This window comes from Entelurus aequoreus, linkage group LG04 (assembly GCF_033978785.1).
Source record: "Entelurus aequoreus isolate RoL-2023_Sb linkage group LG04, RoL_Eaeq_v1.1, whole genome shotgun sequence".
NCBI lineage: Eukaryota > Metazoa > Chordata > Actinopteri > Syngnathiformes > Syngnathidae > Entelurus > Entelurus aequoreus.
The window spans coordinates 53088498-53110417 of NC_084734.1; the positions used below are offsets into that span (position 1 = coordinate 53088498).

The window sequence follows — 21920 nt, forward strand, 5'->3', positions numbered from 1 at the left end:
TCTATCAAGGGAACCCCTGCATCAATTTCATTCAGTCAGAATATCCTTTCATGCACTAAATGCCCCTATCAAGGTTAAGTGGTGTATGATGCCTTCATAGGAGGCAAAATGCCTGCCAGTGACTTTCTTTGCTTGAACTAGTCGCTCTACATTATCTGATTGGCTGACTCTAAATGAATCATTCATTAGTGGTGTGTCAGTGTTTGATGTAGCGTACTTGCAAACTAGGTCATTTGGCACGACTGAATGTGCTCTCGGGCTTCACTGGGACGGACATCTTGCACGCGCATGTGAGCGTAGCAGCGCACGCTTACGAAGTTCCTACGATTCCGCCAGTCGTGCCCTAGTTGTTATTTTCAAGTGCAATGTTGTACAACCGTGTGTTACACCCAACACATGTATCAGAAGTGTGCTAAATGGAGTAGTACGGTTTCATCTTCGCCGTTTGGTTAACCGAGGATGTGACATTTCACGTTGTAAATAATAGAAGGATGGGACTTGTGGAGGTGCCACGGTCTTGGTTGTCTGTGTTGTGCCTCACTGCGACAGTGTCATAATTTACTGTAACACTACCAAGATTCAAACCATGTTTGTTTTTATTGCAAGGTCAAACTCAAATATGAAAAGTTCCATCCAAAGACAACACCATAATGATTATGGGAGAACTTTGTGGTTTGGATAAAGCCAAACAGAAATTTGAACAGTTAGCATGCTAGCCGGATAGGGTTAACCAAATATACACCTCTCACGTGTATACCTGCAACATGAGTAAACAAAGCTAGCATGCCAACATGCTAACATTAGCATGCTGAAAGTTAGCATACATGACCTAAAATATTTGACTCTGAGGTGTATACCTGCAAAATTTGCTAAAATGTTATCATGCTAACCTTAACATGTTAGCAATTGACTAACTAGCAAGGACAATTTTTTACTTTGGAACCATTTAAGTCGGTCGAGAAATGTGAGAATAGAAACACTTTTTGTTAGAGAATAATAAGTCTTACAGAAAATTTGAAATCTGGGATTTTTTGGACATCCAAAAATAAATGTCTGAAGAAATTGTTTTGATGAAAAAATTCCCACCAGGGAACACACCCAACATTGCTGCCTTAAGATGGCATTGGTGCACGCCGCAGGGGACTGTGACAATGTCAAAGAAAATCTTTTTATCGGTGATGGAGCAGGAAGGGGCTAGAGATAAGTTTGCTGTTAAATTTCATATGAAGCACCTTGCGGTTCATCAATTTACATTTTACATGCGTCTCTTCACACAAAATGGGGCCCCCACAACTTGTGGAGCCCTACGCAGACCGTGTGATATCGTATATGAAGGTGCAGCCATGTGAATGAAGAATATTTTTACTATTGTGTGGTGCATAAAACGTGGTATCGATTTAAAAACCAGAATAATATTATAATACTATAATCAGAATAAAATCAATCAATCAATTAATCTAAATTTATATAGCCCTTAATCACAAATGCCTCAAATGTTATGGTTGATTAACAAACTAATTTGTGAACAAAACATACATTCCAAATAACATAATAAAGATAAGAATAGAAAAATACAATATTGCCCTTTGTTACATATAATTGTTTGATTAAAATAAAAATTTAATTAATTCAATTTCACAAATAAAATAAAAAACAGTGCAAAAATAAATAAACAAAAGCAAAAACTACCGTTCTGTACTGTACTGTTCATTATCTTTATGGACATAATTTACAGGTGCAGTCAGGGTGTGGAGGGTTTCCCGTTTGGTGGAACATTAACATTAACAACAAATCTTACGGTACATTAAACATATGTTTCTTATTGCAAACGAAGAACGATTTTGTCCTTAAATAAAATAGTGAACTTACTAGACAACTTGTCTTTTATGATCCCTGGGGGAAATTCAGCACAACAGTTCGCTCACAATAGACAAGAATAATAATGAATAGTAGTAAGCAAACACAGGCTCCTAATTTAGTCTGCTGACATATGCAATAATATAATGTGTCATTTCTCATTCTATTATTTTGTCAAAATTATAAAGAACAAGCTGTAAAAATACCATACCATACCATACCAACTTTATTTATAAAGCCCTTTAAAAACAACCACAGTTGAAAAACAAAGGGCTGTACACCACAAAGAAATAAAGGCAAAGGACAGACTAAAAAATAAAATTTAAAACAGAAGTAAAATACACATTAAAAAAGCAAATACAAAATTACCCTAAGAACAATTTTGTTAGATAAAAAGCAGTTAAAAAAGTTAAAAGTTAAAAACAGTTTAAAGTCTCATGCTGGGTTAAAAGCCAGTGAATAAAAATGGGTTTTAAGAAGGGTGTTAAAAATAGCCAAAGAAGGGGCCTGTCTCACATGAAGTGGAAGATCATTCCAGAGTTTGGGGCCCGCAACAGAGAAGGCTCTGTCCCCCCTGAGCTTACGCTTGGATTTGGGTACCTCCAGGATCAGCTGATCAGCTGACCTGAGGGACCGGGTGGGGGCATAGAGGTGGAGCAGCTCAGAGAGGTAAGGTGGGGCAAGACCATGTAAGGATTTAAAAACAAGTAAGATAATTTTAAAATGGACTCTAAAAGACACAGGCAGCCAGTGGAGGGAGGCTAAAACAGGAGTAATGTGCTCTCTTTTTCTTGTGTTTGTTAAAAGTCGGGCAGCTGCATTTTGGACCAGCTGCAGACGTGAGAGGGAGGACTGACTAATTCCAAAATATAAAGCGTTACAGTAATCCAGCCGAGATGTAATAAAGGCATGGATTACTGTCTCAAACTGTTGCCTAGAAAGAAGTTTTTTAACCTTAGCCAGCTGACGTAAATAAAAAAAGCTGGCTTTCACCACTGTGCCAATCTGACGGTCCAATTTAAAATCACTGTCAATACGAAAACCCAGGTTGGTGATCATGGGCTTAACGTACAAAGCCAAGGGGCCAAAGTCAACAGGGGGAAGCTCACAGGTACCACTAGGTCCAAACATTATTACTTCTGTCTTCTTTTCATTGAAGTTTAAGAAGTTTAGGGCCATCCAGGCCTTGATGTCATCAAGACAAGCAAGTAATGGCTGTATTGAAGAGGCATGATTTTTCTTTAACGGAAAATAAATGTGTGTGTCATCAGCGTAACAATGAAAACAAATACCATGCTTTCTTAGGATTGAGCCCAGGGGAAGTAAATAAATAGAAAAGAGCAGTGGTCCTAAAACTGAGCCCTGTGGGACCCCACATATTAAGGGAGCAACAGAAGATTCAGAACCAGCAACATTTACAGAGAAGGTCCTGTTAGTCAAATATGACTTCAGCCAACTCAGGGCAGTACCACAGATGCCCACTTGATGTTGTAGGCGGCTAATTAAAATATTATGGTCCACCGTATCAAATGCTGCTGTTAGATCGAGTAAAACTAAAATCACATGATCACCTAAGTCTGTTGCTCGAAAGATGTCATTAAAAACCCTTACTAATGCTGACTCGGTACTATGGAGGGGTTTAAACCCAGACTGAAAGACTTCTAAAATATCAGAGTCCTCTAAAAAAGTGTTTAACTGGGTAAAAACAATCTTCTCCAAGATTTTTGAGAGAAAAGGCAGCTTAGAAATGGGTCTAAAATGGGCTAAAACTGAACTGTCCAGACCAGGTTTCTTTAAAAGTGGTTGAACCACAGCGTGTTTAAAACTGGTAGGAACCACACCAGAAAAAAAACTGCTATTTAAAATGTTAAGAACAGGCTGCCCTATACAAGAAAACACTTCTTTAAAAAATGTAGGAGGGACAGCATCATGGGGGGAACCTGAGGGCTTCATATGATTAGTTAACTCTTGTAACTGCCGCAGAGTCACTTGCTCAAACTGATTAAAAACAGCAGAGTAGTTAAACGGGACAGAAGGGTCAGAGGTCGGAACAGAGATGAGAGCCCTCGTTGTGGCAATCTTATCAATAAAATACTTTAAAAAGGCATTGCACAATTCAGAGGAGGGTTCCAAACATGTAGGCTGAGGGGCATTAAGAACAGAGTCAATGGTTTTGAATAAAACACGAGGGTCAAGACTATTTGAGGCAATAATGTTTGCCAAATGTTCTCTTTTTGCCTCTTTTACTGTGCTCTGATATCGATGCCAACAGTCCTTTAAAATCTGGAGTGACACCTGAAGCTTGTCCTTCTTCCACCTGCGTTCAGCTTTGCGGCACTCATGTCTGATCGCACGGCTTCTCTCATTAAACCAGGGTTCTGATTTAGTTTTGGCCTTTTTAATTTTTAAAGGAGCCACTGAGTTCAAGACTGTGTCACAGGTGGAGTCAAACAATACATTGAGTTTCTCAGTGTCAGAAAAAACAGACTCTGTGCTAGAAAAAACAGAGTCAGGGGGTAAAAAAACCTGGTTAAAAGCAGTAATAAACTGACCAGCACTGGAAGGGTTAAAAACTCGACAGAGACACGCAGCTGTCAAGCGGTTAAAACTGGCCTCAAATATGACAGGCATATGGTCTGAAAGCACATTGTCACAAATGTCCAAGTTAGACACAGGTAGACCATATGAAAGTACAAGATCAAGCGTGTGACCACGTCCGTGTGTGGGGCCAGACACAAACTGTGTCAAATTAAAAGAGTCAATAAGGTTTAAAAAATCCTTCACCAGTGGTTTGTCGGGACAGCATACATGGATATTAAAATCTCCAACAATGAGGACACGATCATAGCGGGGCATAATTCCTGCTAAAAAGTCCGAAAAGTCATTGATGAAGTCCTTATTGTATTTGGGCGGGCGGTAAATGACAGCGCACATCACCGCGTCAGCGCGACACACCTCAAATAAAGTCAATTCAAAGCTGGCAAAAAATGACGAAGGAAAGCATTGCTTACATTTATAGTCATTTTTATAAAGTGTCGCCGTTCCTCCTCCACGGCCTGATGCACGAGGAGAGTTAAAATAGCAACAGTCTGACGGCAGAAGTTCGGAGAAAACGCTGGACTCACCGGTACCGAGCCACGTCTCCGTTATGCACATGAAGTCCAGACAGCGTGACTCGAAGAAATCCCTGAGTGGAAACGTTTTGAGTGGCGTTTACCAGACCAATTCTGGCAGGAGACCGGCGTCGCAGCATACCGTGAATCCCGGCACAACAACTTTAAATTGGAGGGATTCACCCCACGTTGGCGGCACCGGGCTGAGCAGGTGCGGGTGCGGCGCGTCCCGGGTCTCTCAACGGGGCCGATTTTCGGTACAGGGTAACCCGTTGGATCCACGGAGGTCCAGCAAGCAACAAGGGAACCGCTTAATCCATTTCCCGTCCGGGCAGCGCTGGAAGAGCACGCCAACAGCACTCTCTGCTTTACCCGGCGGCCACTACGGGTGCCGCGGCGACGCTTCCGCGGAAAGCTCAGGGCTGGAACCCGGAAGAGGTGAGCTGGTATTCCTGACAGCAACGGGGGCAAAACATTTGGACCACCAAGATCAAAAGAACAATTATTTTTGATAGGTGGTCGAAAAAACAACAATTCTTGGCGATCATACACCAGCAGAGACTCGAACTGTTTAGTGCAGTAGAATAAAATCAACAAAAACTGAAACCAGACTGAGAGCGGTAGACGGCCAGCCACACACGACGGCGCCATCTTGAAAAAAATGGATTATTAATCCTCTTGTTAATTTACTGTTACTATCTGGTTATTTTCGGTTTCAACATGTTCTATCTACACTTCTATTAAAATGTAATAATCACTTATTCTTCTGTTGTTTGGATGCTTTACATTAGTTTTGGATGATACCACAAATGTAGGTATCAATCCGATACCAAGTAGTTACAGGATCATACATTGGTCATATTCAAAGTCCTCAAGTGTCCAGGGACGTATTTCCTGTGTTTATAAACATAATATGAATTTTTAAAAAACGAAAAAAAGATTTTGTGACGATAAAAAATATAGATGTAATCATAGTAGTATCGACTACATACCTTATTGTACTTGGTATCATTATGTTTCATGCCCGTTAAAAAAATTATAATAAAATAAATTGGGAACCGGTACTTCTCAAACAGAGTATAGTACCGTTTTTGATTCATTAGTACCGCGATACTATACTAGTACCGGTATATTGACAACCCTATAATGAAACAATATTAAAGGGCAACTGCACTTTTTTGGAATTCACATAATTCACAATCCTTATGTAAGACAAGAACACATATGGTTTTTGTTATGCATTTTAAATTGTAAATACTTGCAATTAAAAGTCTGCTTACAATGGAGCCAATGGGAGTCGCTCTATTCTGGCTATAAAGAGCTTAAAAAACATCTAAACACTTCCATTAAGGTTTTATATACATGATGTACTGTAAGTATACATGTAATGTAGTAACAGGCACATTTATAATAACATTTGATATTTACGTATTTTGATCATTTTAAGCATACGCATTCATTACAAAAACACATCACAACGCTAGCTTTCCCCCCCCAACAACGTTACTGATTATTACTCACTGCAGACTTCATGAGAGCCAACAAAGATAATAAAACATCACTTATTGTACAAAGTCTGCTGTCATTAGGATGCCGACTGATAGAATGTTGTTATATTCCCGTTTAGATGAAGAATGGCTCGTAATCCTCGCAATGAAAAGGGGGGTGGAACCAAGTGTCTTTTCATGTCTTTATCGCCATTCCCGGGTCAAAATTGTACCAACTTGTCAGATTATGTCCTCATCCTTCTACTATCCAGGTGAGAGGCATGATTTATGAACTAGAATAAACTTTCATGAGCTCTGAGGCGAGAATCAATCAATCAATCAATCAATGTTTATTTATATAGCCCTAAATCACAAGTGTCTCAAAGGGCTGCACAAGCCACAACGACATACGCGGTACAGAGCCCACATAAGGGCAAGGAAAAACTCACAACCCCAATGGGACGTCGATGTGAATGACTATGGGAAACCTTGGAAGGGACCGCATATGTGGGTGACCCCCCCACCCCCCCTAATAGATGAGTACCAAAAATAGTATCTAGTATCTATCCGATACGGCTTTGACCATTGATATCAATATTTGGATATATTCACCACCTTTACTTAAGACACAGATGTAGTGTCCACACATAAATTGGAGTTAATGCCTCTCCAGCCACTCGGGGGACCCAAAAAGGGACAAGCGGTAGGAAATGGATGGATGTATAGTACATTGTTGGCTATCTGCTGAGAGATTGTGTCCCTCTGCTGGACACTTCCATATCTGCGTATTATTGAGCGCTTTGATCAACGTGAACACAAGATCTTGTTTCCGACATCTGTAGGATGCTCTCATTATTGTCTTCCCATTCAAAAAGCGATCACAGGCGTCTCCTGAGAAAATTCAGCACATCCTTTTGATTCCTTCTGCACTCTCTCCTGCCTCCTCCCCCATGCAGCACACAGGCGTCCACGCTGCCATGCAAATTCAATTACAGAAGATATAGAGCTCCGTGGGATACTGCCAGTGCACTTTGCATTCCACAGCCCAAGTGTGTGTATGGCAACTGACAGAAAATCAGTTTGCAGGCAATACATATATATATATATATATATATATATATATATATATATATATATATATATATATATATATATATATATACATATATATATATATATATATATATATATATATATATATATATATATATATATATATATATATATATATATATATATATATATATATATATATATATATATATAGTATTTGAAAACATCTTTGGGGATTAGCCCTAGGAATTGACACCCCCTTTTCCACCCCAGAGAAGAAGGACTTTCCTCTTGCCAAGAAGCAGCGTGAAACTAGGCCTCCATTTCAGAATTGCTGCAAATGAGCTGTGTTTCTCTGTTCTGTTGCCATGGGTAACACATCTTCTTCTTCTCATGTCTAATCTTGGCTTCTCTTTGTGAAGCATTGAGAAGGCCTGCCTAGCACTGCTGAGAAATCCTATTGCTTTTTCTTCCTGTGTGTGCATTAACGTGCATGTTTCACACCACATTAATAGGAACGTCAGTGAAGGAAGTCCCCGACATTTTAGCTTTTGTGGCGTCCATATTAGGCTCACTCATACAACACGCCGTTTGGTACAGTGAGAACGGGAAATACTGGTTTTAATGACAACGACAGGGGTGTACACATGGGACACACGTGTGTGTTTCTTTGTCCTCGTCCAGCTGTCCCCACTTCAACTCCCAGCTGACTAGCTGCAGACATCTGTACCATAATGGTGGAGTGTACCATAATGGTGGAGCTTTGTTCACGCTACACTACTGTTTTATTTCAGCATATCCTTTCATGAAGAATATTTTCTTCAATAATGGCATCTGAATTGACAGGGCTGACCTCTGATTTGTGTGGATTTACTAGTAAAGCATGATTTATCAGTCCTCCAGGATTGTGCAGGATTTTTTTGGATTGTTTAAAATATATGTGGAAATCGAGACGTGCCTGTTGTGGCAAACATTAACATACAGCGGTTGCCTAGCAACCAGAGGCTACACTGTGATTGAACGGGGATAGTACGAATCTGTTTTGAAGTGTTTCCGACCACACCGAGTGATCCCAGTTGACAGGCTGACACTTCCAGTTGATCTCTGAGCAGCACAAGGTTTGAATTTATTGAAATGTACAAGTTAAACGTGCCGCGAGTCGCTAAAGAGGCAACTGCCGTCAGCGAGCTGCTACAATGTCAAAAGCCAAAAAAAACTACTCACATTCCGAAACCTTCGGGTCATCTTGATCAAATTAGTCTCCGGATACAGGACACAAAGGGAAGCAAGACTTGATGTTATACAAAAAAAAATTATCTGAGAGCAGACCTCGAAAGAGCAATATTAGAACACAGAGAAGATCTGAGAAGTCTGCAGGATAATATAGAAAGTCTGCAAACTCAGAATAATAACGTAAAAAGTACATTTCAGGAACTTAAGGAGATGTTGGTGAACCTCTTAAAAGAGCAAACGTGAATGAGAAACGTGTTAGGAGTAAACAGAAATGCATCAAGAGGTGAAGATTTTCCGACAGGAAAATATTGCAGTGAAACAAGATAACATCACTCTGAGGAATATCATAGATTAAAAGATCAGGATCAACAAATGAATAATATTATTGTGACAGGGCACCGAAATAAACCAAGATCCTACGCGAAAACGGTGGATAATGGAGGAAAAGCTGATGAAATGGATGTCGCCTCAGCAGAACAGCAAGTGGTCAACTTTCTGCAATCAAAGGAAATTGAAATCGACAATAATACCATCGAAACATGCACCCCACTGAATGGAAGAAAAACTTTTTAACAGAAAATCTAAAATGGTACTGCTGAAACGGGGAAATAAGTTTAAGGGAACAAATGTGTACATGAATGAGCATCTCACAAAACGTAATGCTGAAATCGCCAAGAAAGCACGCGACTTAAAAAAAGCAGGGAAAAATTCAGGGAACTTGCAGCGCCAAGTGTATAATCTACATCAAGCTGAATGGAGGTCCAGAAGTAAGAGTACTTGTTATCAAACACATCAAGGATCTAGACAGATATTAAAGGCCTACTGAAATGATTTTTTTTTATTTAAACGGGGATAGCAGATCTATTCTATGTGTCATACTTGATCATTTCGCGATATTGCCATATTTTTGCTGAAAGGATTTAGTATAGAACAACGACGATAAAGATTGCAACTTTTGGTATCTGATAAAAAAAAGGCTTGCACCTACCGGAAGTAGCGTGACGTAGTCAGTTGAACATATACGCAAAGTTCCCTATTGTTTACAATGATGGCCGCATGAAGTGAGAGAGATTCGGACCGAGAAAGCGACAATTTCCCCATTAATTTGAGCGAGGATGAAAGATTTGTGGATGAGTAAAGTGCAAGTGAAGGACTAGTGGGGAGTTGAAGCTATTCAGATAGGGAAGATGCTGTGAAAGCCGGGGGTGACCTGATATTCAGCTGGGAATGACTACAACAGTAAATAAACACAAGACATATATATACTCTATTAGCCACAACACAACCAGGCTTATATTTAATATGCCACAAATTAATCCTGCATAAAAACACCTGCGTGTTTGTTATGCTAGCTCCTAGCTCCTCTGCTAGCTCCTAGCTCCATAGAACACGCCAATACAATTCAAACACCTGATCAACACACACAATCACTCAGCCCAAAAGACCGTTTACCTAACCCAAGGTTCATAAAGCGTATATATTTTTAAAAAGTTACGTACGTGACGCGCACATACGGTCAAGTTATCGAATGTTTAGCAGCCAAGGCTGCATACTCACGGTACCTGATATTCAGCTGGGAATGACTACAACAGTAAATAAACACAAGACATATATATACTCTATTAGCCACAACACAACCAGGCTTATATTTAATATGCCACAAATTAATCCTGCATAATAACACCTGCGTGTTTGTTATGCTAGCTCCTAGCTCCTCTGCTAGCTCCTAGCTCCATAGAACACGCCAATACAATTCAAACACATGATCAACACACACAATCACTCAGCCCAAAAGACCGTTCACCTAACCCAAGGTTCATAAAGCTTATATATTTTTAAAAAGTTACGTACGTGACGCGCACGTACGGTACGGTACGTGTTATGCTAGCTCCTAGCTCCTCTGCTAGCTCCTAGCTCCATAGAACACGCCAATACAATTCAAACACATGATCAACACACACAATCACTCAGCCCAAAAGACCGTTCACCTAACCCAAGGTTCATAAAGCTTATATATTTTTAAAAAGTTACGTACATACGCAAAAAAAAGCCAAAGCTGCATACTCACAGTAGCACGTCTGCGTCTTTGTCATCCAAATCAAAGTAATCCTGGTAAGAGTCTGTGTTGTCCCAGTTCTCTACAGGCGTCTGTGTATCCAAATCAAAAGTCCTCCTGGTTAGAGTCTCTGTTATCCGAGTTCTTCCATCTTGACTGCATCTTTCGGGAATGTAAACAAAGAAGCGCCGGCTGTGTACTGTTGTGGCTGACTACGTTCGAAAAATACGTCCATTTCGCACCGACAACTTTCTTCTTTGCTTGCTCGGCTTCCTTCTCAATAATGCAATGAACATGATTGAAACAGATTCACGAACACAGATGTCCAGAATACTGTGGAATTATGAAATGAAAACAGAGCTTTTTCGTATCGGCTTCAATGTGGAAGGCATACCCGTGTTCGCCGGGCTACGTCACACGCATACGTCATCCTCAGAGGCGTTTCGAACCGGAAGTTTAGCGGCAAATTTAAAATGTCACTTTATAAGTTAACCCGGCCGTATTGGCATGTGTTATAATGTTAAGATTTCATCATTGATATATAAACTATCAGACTGCGTGGTCGGTAGTAGTGGGTTTCAGTAGGCCTTTAACGATGACATTGAAGAATAGAATAGAATATATCTTTATTGTCATTGTACATTGTTCAACGAAATTGTAAGCAAAAACTAATTTAGTGCAAATTCATAACACATAAAAACATAAGAACATAGATAAATAGATAAAAATACATAAAATACATAAAAATACCAAGTACACAGCTCACATGCACAGTCATTATTGTCGTCTTGTGTTCAGCGACACTATTGCTCTCGGGTAAAAAGTGTTCTTAAGTCTGTTTGTCCGGCATTTTATTGTCCTGTATCTCCTGCCCGAGGGCAGCAGTTCAAAAAGTTTATGTCTATGTTGCTTTGCGGGCTCTAGGTCTTTTTGTGTGGAGTTTGCATGTTTTCCCTTTGACTGTGTGGGTTCCCTCCGGGTACCCCGGCTTCTCCCACCTCCAAAGACATTCACCTTGGGATAGGTTGATTGGCAACACTAAATTGGCCCCAGTGTGTGAATGTTGTCTATCTGTGTTGGCTCGGTGATGAGGTTGCGACTTGTCCAGGGTGTACCCCGCCTTCCGCCCAAATGCAGCTGGGATAGGCTCCAGCCAATCATTCATTTTAACAGCAGAAGCCTCTATGCAAACTACAACAACATGAAACACTTTTTAGAACAATTCAACAAACCTTTGAAAGTGATCGCTATCTCAGAAACACAGATTAATGATAAGAAATAATAAGTTTTGATCTGGAAGGATACAGTATGTACTACAGTAAATCAACAGAACCAGCAAGAACAGAGGAGGAGTAGTGGTGAAGAACATGAACTACATACAAAATGCTAGAAAAAACATGTCAATTGCTGTTGATAATACCTTATGCATAGCCATTGAAATATGTCATGAAATAAGCAAAAACATATTATTCAGTTGTAAATCATCTAAGTCAAGTGTTAAAACGTTAGAGGACTGGATCAAGCCTAATTTTACTTACACTGGTCAAAAAGTAATTTTCTCTTGTGGTGACTTTAACACTGACCTTTTGAACCCTAATAAGTCCATTGATGACTTCATTGATACAATGTATAGCCTGAGTTTATATCCTGGTGCAGGTAATAAAAAATTGGAGAATCTTAAATATTTTATTCCAAAAGAAAACACTCTTGCTAAAACACACAAACCTTTTTCACCCTTCCTCATCAAAGAATCTGAATCAGAAAGCAGAATATTTAAATTTTGTATTACCTTCACCCCGATATTATATAATTGTTTGTCGTCAGCCAGTCAGTCAGTTGGTTAGTTAGCAAAATATCTCAAAACATTATTGGCAGATTTTCATGAAACTTTTAGAAAATGTCCAAAATGGAATAATGAACAAGTTATTAAATTTTGGGGCTGATCTGGATAGTTTTCTACTGCATTAGCTTATATTTATGTTTTCGGGTTTTGTCGGTTTGGCTTCCAATGTGTTCTCCAACTTTGCTCCCACCAGCTTCTTCTCCCACCAAGTTCTTTCAAGTGACGGAAAAATGTTACTGAGTAGCAGAGTTGCTGCAGTTACATTAGCCGTGGCCCAGATGTTGCAATTACGATATCAAAAATAGAGAATTATATTGTACGATAGACATTTTTATGTTTTCTATGATATACTGTACAGTATGTTGTTTTCTCACATAGGACTGTTTGGCTGTGCGATAACAGTCAGTACACAAAAACTGGGGCAACTTTTTGGTGTAAAGTTTCGTTGAAGAGTGAATCATACTAAAAGTTTGGTGCGCAAAAAATGATACAGCACTGTATTCGTGTTTTTGAAAGAAAAGTATGTTTAAATTTCCCTAAATCTGCCAAAGCACCGATACAGTATGTATGCCTTGAATTAATGTTGTGTCATTTTATTTACATCTCATACGTTGCTTGTATTGTAGATTTTATTTGTACGTCTGCTCCAAATCATCCGTTGTGATGCTTTGACCTTTTCTTCTGCTCAGGTGAATACACCGTGATGACAGCTCATTTCCATCTGAAGAGGAAGATTGGATATTTTGTCATCCAGACGTATCTGCCTTGCATCATGACTGTCATTCTCTCTCAAGTGTCTTTCTGGCTCAATAGAGAATCCGTACCAGCAAGGACTGTGTTTGGTAAGTATGGTTTTTTTCAAGCTCACATTGAGCTCACCATTTCAATAGAATTGGAACGACAAAAACAAAATGCATCCCGTATTACAGTATGTACTGTATCTTTGCCTTCTACACACAAAACCGCCTTTGTGAAGCTCCCAAACCTGGTGAAAAAGCAGAATAAAAGGCTAAAAGCTGGTGGCAAATGGGCAGCACCGTTTTCAATGCTTGACTGCTTTTCGGTACTTGTTTGTAATCCAAGTGGAAATAACAAGAGTGACCTAAGACTGGTTAGCTCCAGGTAGGAAACGCACAAAGAAGTCAGGATTATTATGCTTTCAGCTAACATACTACATATTCATGATAGTCCTGTGTTTTTTGATCCAAAAGGTCAGACATAAACCCAGTCTTCCGAAAACTGAAAAATAAGTGTTGCCAAACATCCCTTGAAAAACAAAATGGTCACGTACTTGAAAGCAAAAGAAAATGTTCCATACTCAGCTGTCAAGGAACATACACTTTATTTATATTGCCGCGAAAATAAAAAGTAGTCTGTAAAATGTCAATAAAGTTATTTAAACATGTGGCAGGAAGACTTTTCTCACTGGCACTCATTGAAGGAGGACACTTTCTCCCTCTCCCTCGTCTCTCCTGTTTGCTTCTTTATTTCTTCTTGTTCAACTTTCTTTTTGCCTCTTTTTCCACTGTTCTATAAAATGTAAACAATGGAATTGATCATGGCCTCTTAGCGAAATTGACAAGAAACCCCAGTTGCAAGTCTCGGGTTTTATGTCGTAACAGGTATATATGCTTGCATAAAGTTTTTTTCTCACTCCAGACTGGGTCCCCTCAATATGAGCCCAGTCTGAAATGGACTTTTATTTACTCATCCTCCCCCAGCGTCTACCTTTTTCCCACCTTTTAGGTGTCAGTAACATCACATGGATGTAGTGATAGCCGCGACTTTGACTTTGACTCCCAACATTGATAAAAGACACGTATAAAAGGAATACTCTCTTTCATTGAAGAGAACAAAACACATTTTGTTTTATGACTTTTCCTGTCTGAAATAAAAAGGCTAAACACTCAGATATGCAAATAGATGCGACAGAGTCGAGATTGGATGGTTTAGTGAGGCTCTCGGCTCAGGCAGAGTGTCAAGTAGACAATCAAATTTGACTTGAGCAGGGATAGTCCACTAAATTTTGGGGGCCACGTTTCCAGAAAGCTAAGGAACAGGGGTCCGGACTTCTGTCGTCATTATTAGTCTTATTTTGTGTATTACGGAGAACCAGCGTCCTCAGTAAACATTTGATTTTGGTTTATTTATGTCATGTCTGTTCATGTTTTTGTTTTGGTCATGTGTTTGTTTTTTGGACTCTTTTTAGTTCCTGGTTGCACTTCCTTGTTTGGTTTGGTTTCCATGGTCACCCATTAGTTTTCACCTGTCTTGTCACGCACCTGTTTCACGTTTCGAGTCACGCACCTGTTTTCACTGATCACGTCACTATTTAAATCTGTCTGTTTCTGTTGTTCGTCCTGGCGTCCTCACACTATTTCAGCACTCTGCTTCATGTCATGTCACAGTTCTTTGCCAAGTAAGTTTTGTTCATTTATGCCACAGCTAGTGTTTTTGTTTAATTGTTCATAGTTTCCGCATTTGTGCGCACCATTTGTTTGCTTCTTTTTTTTAGTTTCTTAGTGTTAAAAATAAATCATGTATTCAAACTCACGTCTGGCTCGCGCCAACTTTTCGTTGCCTTCTGGAGAAACACAACCCGAGAACCTAGTCTTGACAGTAGGACGCCAGCATAACAGTTTCTCCAAACGAAAGTTGGACGGTTTTGACGAGGCAGCGAGGGAGGTCCTCCGCGCCATGGAGGAGGAATCGCTGCGCCACTCCTCCATGGAGTACAGAGACTCCATTTGGTCCGAGGACTGCGCTGCGTCACCGCAGTTCCGGAGGCGCCACTCCCGACGAAGGACGTCAGGGAGGGCTTCCGCAAGCAGAGAGGACACGTCACTCCCGCAAGCTCCTCCCCCTCCGGGCGGAAGCAAGCCACAGGCAGCCCGGCATCACCCTGATGACATCACAGCTCAAGATTTTTTTTCTCTGAACTCTTTTTCTTGTGATCACCCGCCCCCAGCAAAAGACTCTAAGTCCAAGATAGAGCATTATCAGGACATGTTTTTACAAATTAGAGCATATCAGTCACAGTCACCCAGTTTTCATGCCCCGCCCCCCAGGACTCAAGCCACGCCCAAGTCACACAAATTTTTTTTTCACCCACTCAATCCCAGGAAAAAAGACTTTTTGGACAGTTTGGAGGGGAAGATTCTGCCCCCCTCCTGACCTCCCTCCACCCACCCCAAAGGACGGTTCCAGACCGCAGGGAGCGCGTCTGGGATCCGCTCCTTGAGGGGGGGGGCTAGGGCTGGGGACTGTCCAGGTGGGGTCGTTCTTCGGTCTGCCAAGCCACAGCCTCCAGCTCGGCCGCCACCACCAGTTTTTCGACCTGCCAAGCCATAGCCACCAGCACGGCCGCCATCACCAGTCTTTCGACCTGCCAAGCCACGGCCTCCAGCTAGGCCACCTCCACCTGCTCCACGCCCTGCTCCAAGGCTATCAACATGCCTCGCAGCTCCACGACGCCAAGTGCCGCCAGTCGCAGCTCCACGACCCCAAGTGCCGCCAGTCGCAGCTCCACGACGCCTAGTGCCGCCAGTCGCAGCTCCACGACGCCTAGTGCCGCCAGTCGCAGCTCCACGACGCCTAGTGCCGCTAGTCGCAGCTCCACGACGCCAAGTGCCGCCAGTCGCAGCTCCACGCCAAGACCAAGCGCCCCCAAGCCAAGACCAGGTCCAAGCACCGCCACGCCAAGACCAGGTCCAAGCACCGCCACGCCAAGACCAAGTCCAAGACCAACCACGCCAAGACCAAGTCCAAGACCAACCACGCCAAGACCAAGTCCAAGACCAACCACGCCAAGTCCAAGTCCAGGACCAACCACGCCAAGGCCAAGAACAAGACCCAGACCCTCGCCAAGACCCTCGCCAAGACCCTCGCCAAGACAAAGACCCTCCAAGCAGCCAAGACCCTCCAAGCGGCCAAGACCAAGCTTCGCCGCCCGAAGTGCCACGCCAAGCTTCGCCGCCTGCTTCGTCTGCTGCACCCGCACCTGCGTCATCTGCGGCTTCCACGCCTGCAATGACGACGACGCTCCTGCCTCCTTGTCTGCCACGGTTGTGGCCACTACCTGGTCGTCCGCCACGCCAAGTGCGCCCAGCGCTTCGTCAGCCACGCATGTGGCCCTTCCCGGGTCGTCCACCTCGCCTGTGGCGGCGGCGTTCCACTCGCCGCCGCCACATGACTATGCCTCGGTGGATTCGGGGCCACTTGGCCTGGCGACCCACCGCCATGTCCCCCTCCCGCCCTCCCATGACTCTTGATCCTGTTTTTTGGACATCTGGGATCTGTCCGTAAGGGGGGGGTTCTGTCATGTCTGTTCATGTTTTTGTTTTGGTCATGCGTCATGTCTGTTCATGTTTTTGTTTTGGCCATGTGTTTGTTTTTTGGACTCTTTTTAGTTCCTGGCTGCACTTCCTTGTTTGGTTTGGTTTCCATGGTCACCCATTAGTTTTCACCTGTCTTGTCACGCACCTGTTTCACGTTTCGAGTCACGCACCTGTTTTCACTGATCACGTCACTATTTAAATCTGTCTGTTTCTGTTGTTCGTCCTGGCGTCCTCACACTATTTCAGCACTCTGCTTCATGTCATGTCACAGTTCTTTGCCAAGTAAGTTTTGTTCATTTATGCCACAGCTAGTGTTTTTGTTTAATTGTTCATATTTTCTGCATTTGTGCGCACCAATTGTTTGCTTCTTTTTTTTAGTTTCTTAGTGTTAAAAATAAATCATGTATTCAACCTCACGTCTGGCTCGCGCCAACTTTCCGTTGCCTTCTGGAGAAACACAACCCGAGAACCTAGTCTTGACAATTTATTTTGTCAGAGTTACAGGAGCGCTCTGATGTTTTTACATATCTTCTGCAAAAAAGTTATTCAAAGATCATCTCTTTGACAGCACTCTAGTGTTATTAATTAATGAATTAATCTGCTGCAAAAATGTGAGTCTCTCACAAGTTTTTTGAACTGAACTTGCGGGCCACCGCAAGCCCAAATGATGAAAAAGAGTGGACCTAAAATGGAACCTTGAGGAACACTACTAGTATCAATCAATCAATCAATGTTTATTTATATAGCCCTAAATCACAAGTGTCTCAAAGGGCTGTACAAGCCACAACGACATCCTCGGTACAGAGCCCACATACGGGCAAGGAAAAACTCACCCCAGTGGGACGTCGGTGAATGACTATGAGAAACCTTGGAGAGGACCGCATATGTGGGTAACCCCCCCCCCTCTAGGGGAGACCGAAAGCAATGGATGTCGAGTGGGTCTGACATAACATTGTGAAAGTCCAGTCCACAGTGGATCCAACACATCAGCGAGAGTCCAGTCCACAGCGGGGCCAACAGGAAACCATCCCGAGTATACTTAAATAAGTTGAACAAATGACTACTGGCTTTATCTGAAGTAAAGAAGATACAGAAACACCTTAGTTGCATAAATCACATTACGAAAAAATAACAATTGTAACTGCCAAAAGGGAGAGGACTTAAAGGGGTGCCTTGAGGAATGCCTCAGTGATGTAAATCACAAGTTTAGACCCCGGTGTTCTATGTTTCCCCGCAAGGTTAAAATGTCAATGCAAGGATCTGCCAATGTGTTTACAGTGGTCCAAGTTCCTCTAAACAACAGGAGCACTCTAGTGTTTTTAGTAATTTCGCTGCAAAAATGTTTGTCTCCCAAGTTTTGAACTGAACATGGGGGCCGGTATGGTGTCATTCCTGAGCCGCATTTGGCCCCCGGGCCTCCATTTGAATAACCCTGATCTAGAGGAAGTAGAAGTTTGCAACAAGGTTTCCGTAAGTGAACCTTAGAAAGGCTCTTTCCCGTTCAACCACACAAGCACACTCACTCACTCCCACTCTTTGTGAGAAGTCCCAGAAGAACAGTCGACAAGGACTTTATTCATCGAAATGAACAGAAAGACTGAAAATAATCAATTTAGTCACCTGCTCACGACACAGAACTGATGAATGACAAATGTCGGTCGTCAGCGAGTACAACCTGTCATGATCCGTGGTCCGGATCATGTTTGTTTAGTTATTTTCTGTTAGTTTTGGACTGCTTTAGTTATTGGTTGTGCACCTGTGAGTTTGTTTTGGTTGCCATGGTTACTCATTGTGTTCACCTGTCTCTGATTAGTGCTCGCCCGCTCATCTGCCTCCCGAGCACTAATCAGAGGCATTATTTAAGTTTGCCTTTGCCAGTCAGTCGGCCTGGCGTCATTGTTTGCTTCATGCTCTCGTCACGTAAGTTTTGCTAGTTTCATGCCACAGTTCCCTGAGTATTCCTTGTCTCTAGTCTATGCTAAGTGTTAGCCCTAGCATCCAGTGCGATCGGCACTTTTTCCTTCGTCTTGTTTTTTCTGTTTTTTGTAGCCTTTGAGTTTTGAAAATTAAATCATGTTTTTTCCTGCACACTTTGTCCGGAATAGTCTGTTTGCATCCTGGGAGAACAAACCTTGCAGTAAGCTGCGTAAACCCGGTACGTGGGAGGTGTTGCGCGCAATGGAGGCGGAGACTCTTCGCTATTCCCCCTCGGAGCGCCAGGACCTGATGTGGGGTCCTAACGGAAAGTTCCTGACCTCCCTCCACCCACCCCTAAAGACGGTTCCAGACCGCAAGAAGCGCATCTGGTATCCGCTCCTTGGGGGGGGGGGGGGGGGGGGGGGGGCTAGTGCCGGGAGCTGTGCTAGTGGGGTGGCACAGCTGCGCCCAGCCAGGCAGCAACCTCCGGCCCGTCCACCACCACCAGTCCATCGGCATGCCAAGCCGCAACCCCCAGCTAGGCCACCTCCGCCAAAGTCATGGCTAGCCCCTGTCGCTGCACCAGTGGCTGCACCACGGCTAGGACCAGTGGCTGCACCCACGCCTGCTTCGTCTGTTTTTTTCTGTTTTTTTTGTGTGTTATGTTCATTGTAGACTGTAAATTGTATATAGAGTAGTTATGAATATGAGAGTGAATGCTTTTTTTTGGTCCTCTGATTGGCTGTCCAGGGTGAACCCCGCCTCTCACCAGTAGTCAGCTGGCATAGTCCCCAGCTTTGATACTATGAAACTATCACAAGCATATATAAAGAGAAATACTTATTTAATTTTAACTCACTGCAACCCTAAACAGGACAAGTCCTAAACATGGATGGATGAATATTCCAGCAATATTCCAAAGCAGAAAGATATTAAATTGTGTTGAAAATTAACAGTTGTATGATCAATATGCTAATAATGCACAGCAGCAAGCTGATCAAGGATGTTTTTTTGCAGGTGTAACCACAGTGCTCACCATGACAACACTGAGTATCAGCGCTCGCAACTCCCTTCCTAAAGTCGCATACGCCACCGCCATGGACTGGTTCATCGCCGTCTGCTACGCTTTTGTCTTCTCCGCCCTGATTGAGTTTGCCACAGTCAATTATTTCACCAAGCGTGGTTGGGCCTGGGATGGAAAAAGTGTGGTGACTGACAAGGTGAGGTAGAGGAGGAGAACGTCTTTTGACAACTTTCACCTGGAAAAAAGATGACATTAACCATACGCTGTTATGGATTGATCATAATGTTTAGCATATGTGCTACTTATTGCAAAATAGTTGGTGAGCTATTAAAAACGCCATTTTATTAGTGTTTACGTACAACTGGAGATACAAATGATTACATTTAAATGTCCTTGTTATGGCTGCAAATGTAAAACTCCAACCAATCATTGTTTATTTAGAGTTATATCCTGAAATATGGATTTGTATAACAAAGATAATAATTAAACCTACTTAATAATAATAATGGTAACACTTTAGTATGGGGAACATATTCTAAGTAACAAAGACTTAATTTAGAGTTATTTGGACACTAGGGGAACATATTGTAAGTAACAAAGACTTAAGGGTTAGGGTTAGGGTTATTGTAGTTTTGTGTTTTGCTATGTAAGAACAGACCATATTCATTAAGTGGTATTAAAGAGAGAATCATATACAACAACTTCCTTAGTTAGTACTAATAAACAATAATTCTGAGGTTATTGAGGGGAAGACTCTTAGTTAATGGCTTACTGTTTGTATAATAACTCCCTGTGCTGGTACCTTGCTGTGGTGGAGAGTCTTGCGTGTCTCAATGACCCTTGAAAGCTATACCGGGGGGGGGGGGGGGGGGGGATCACACCCCTGGCAGGTTTAACCATGCCGGGATAGAGGTTTCGGGATAGAGGCCAGACAAAAGTCAGCACCCGGTCCTCCAGGTTGGGGGTTGGGCGTGAGGTTAAAAACCCCACCCAGTAAAAAAGCACCATGTTACAGAAACGACGAGAAGGAGCCATTCCGGTACACTGCGGCGGAGAAGAGAGGGCGCATCCTTGGATGTATCTATGACGGGGCCAGGTGAAATCCAGCAGGAAGCCCGACCCCTGATGACCCCGATCTTCGAAACCAAAGCCAACACCAGAGTAGGTACCTGGAACGTGCGCATACTGTTCCAGTGTGTGCGCATGGACCAGGTGCTGAAGACTATGAGGGACTATCGCCTGGACATCTTAGGCGTTAGTGAAATGAGGTGGACTGGGCAGGGGCGCCTCGTGATTGATGAAGCAACCGTTCTTTTCTCTGGGAAGCAAAACCACCATACCCATGGAGTCGGGATCATCCTTTCCAACTGTGCGGCGCAAGCGCTAGTGGGATGGAAACCGGTGAATGAGCGCATCATCACAGCAAGGCTCTATACTAGACATGCCAAAGTCACCATCGTGCAAGTCTATGCCCCAACCGAGGTTGCCTCAGAAGAGGACAAGGATGCCTTCTACAGCCAGCTCCAAGCCGTGCTTGATGAGATCCCCAGCTACGACATCAAGATGCTGATTGGAGACCTAAATGCGAAAGTGGATGGCGACAGAAGGGGCCTCAATGCCACAGTGGGACCACACGGATCTGCAAGCTCTACCAATGACAACGGGGAGAGACTGTTGATGCTAGCTAGCACCAACGGCCTCAGCATTGGCAACACTTTTTTCAAGCACAAACAGATCCATAAGATGACATGGGTTTCACCTGGGGGCGGAACCCGAAATGAGCTGGACTACATATGCATAAACATAAGATGGCGTTCGTCACTGCTAGACGTTCGTGCACACAGGGGTGCAGATGTAGGCTCAGATCACTTTCTTGTGGTGGGTAAAATCAGGCTGAAGCTGAAAAATGTGCAAAAAATGCAGCCCAAGAGACCCTATGCAGTGGAAAAGCTTAAGAACACCAACCTGTCGGGAAGCTACCGCGAGGAGTTGAGGAAGAA

At 42.7% G+C, this 21920-nt stretch overlaps 1 protein-coding gene across 6 annotated transcripts in view; it reads left to right on the forward strand.

The window, feature by feature from the left end:
• The window catches only part of LOC133648825 (gamma-aminobutyric acid receptor subunit alpha-2-like), a 128671-nt gene that overhangs the window by 89864 nt on the left and 16887 nt on the right, over positions 1-21920 (forward strand). For all 6 annotated transcript variants that reach the window (XM_062045292.1, XM_062045293.1, XM_062045290.1 and 3 more), the window contains 2 exons: positions 13332-13484; positions 19914-20116. In XM_062045292.1, coding sequence (XP_061901276.1) covers positions 13332-13484; positions 19914-20116 — 356 coding nt within the window. The remainder of the gene's footprint in view (positions 1-13331; positions 13485-19913; positions 20117-21920) is intronic.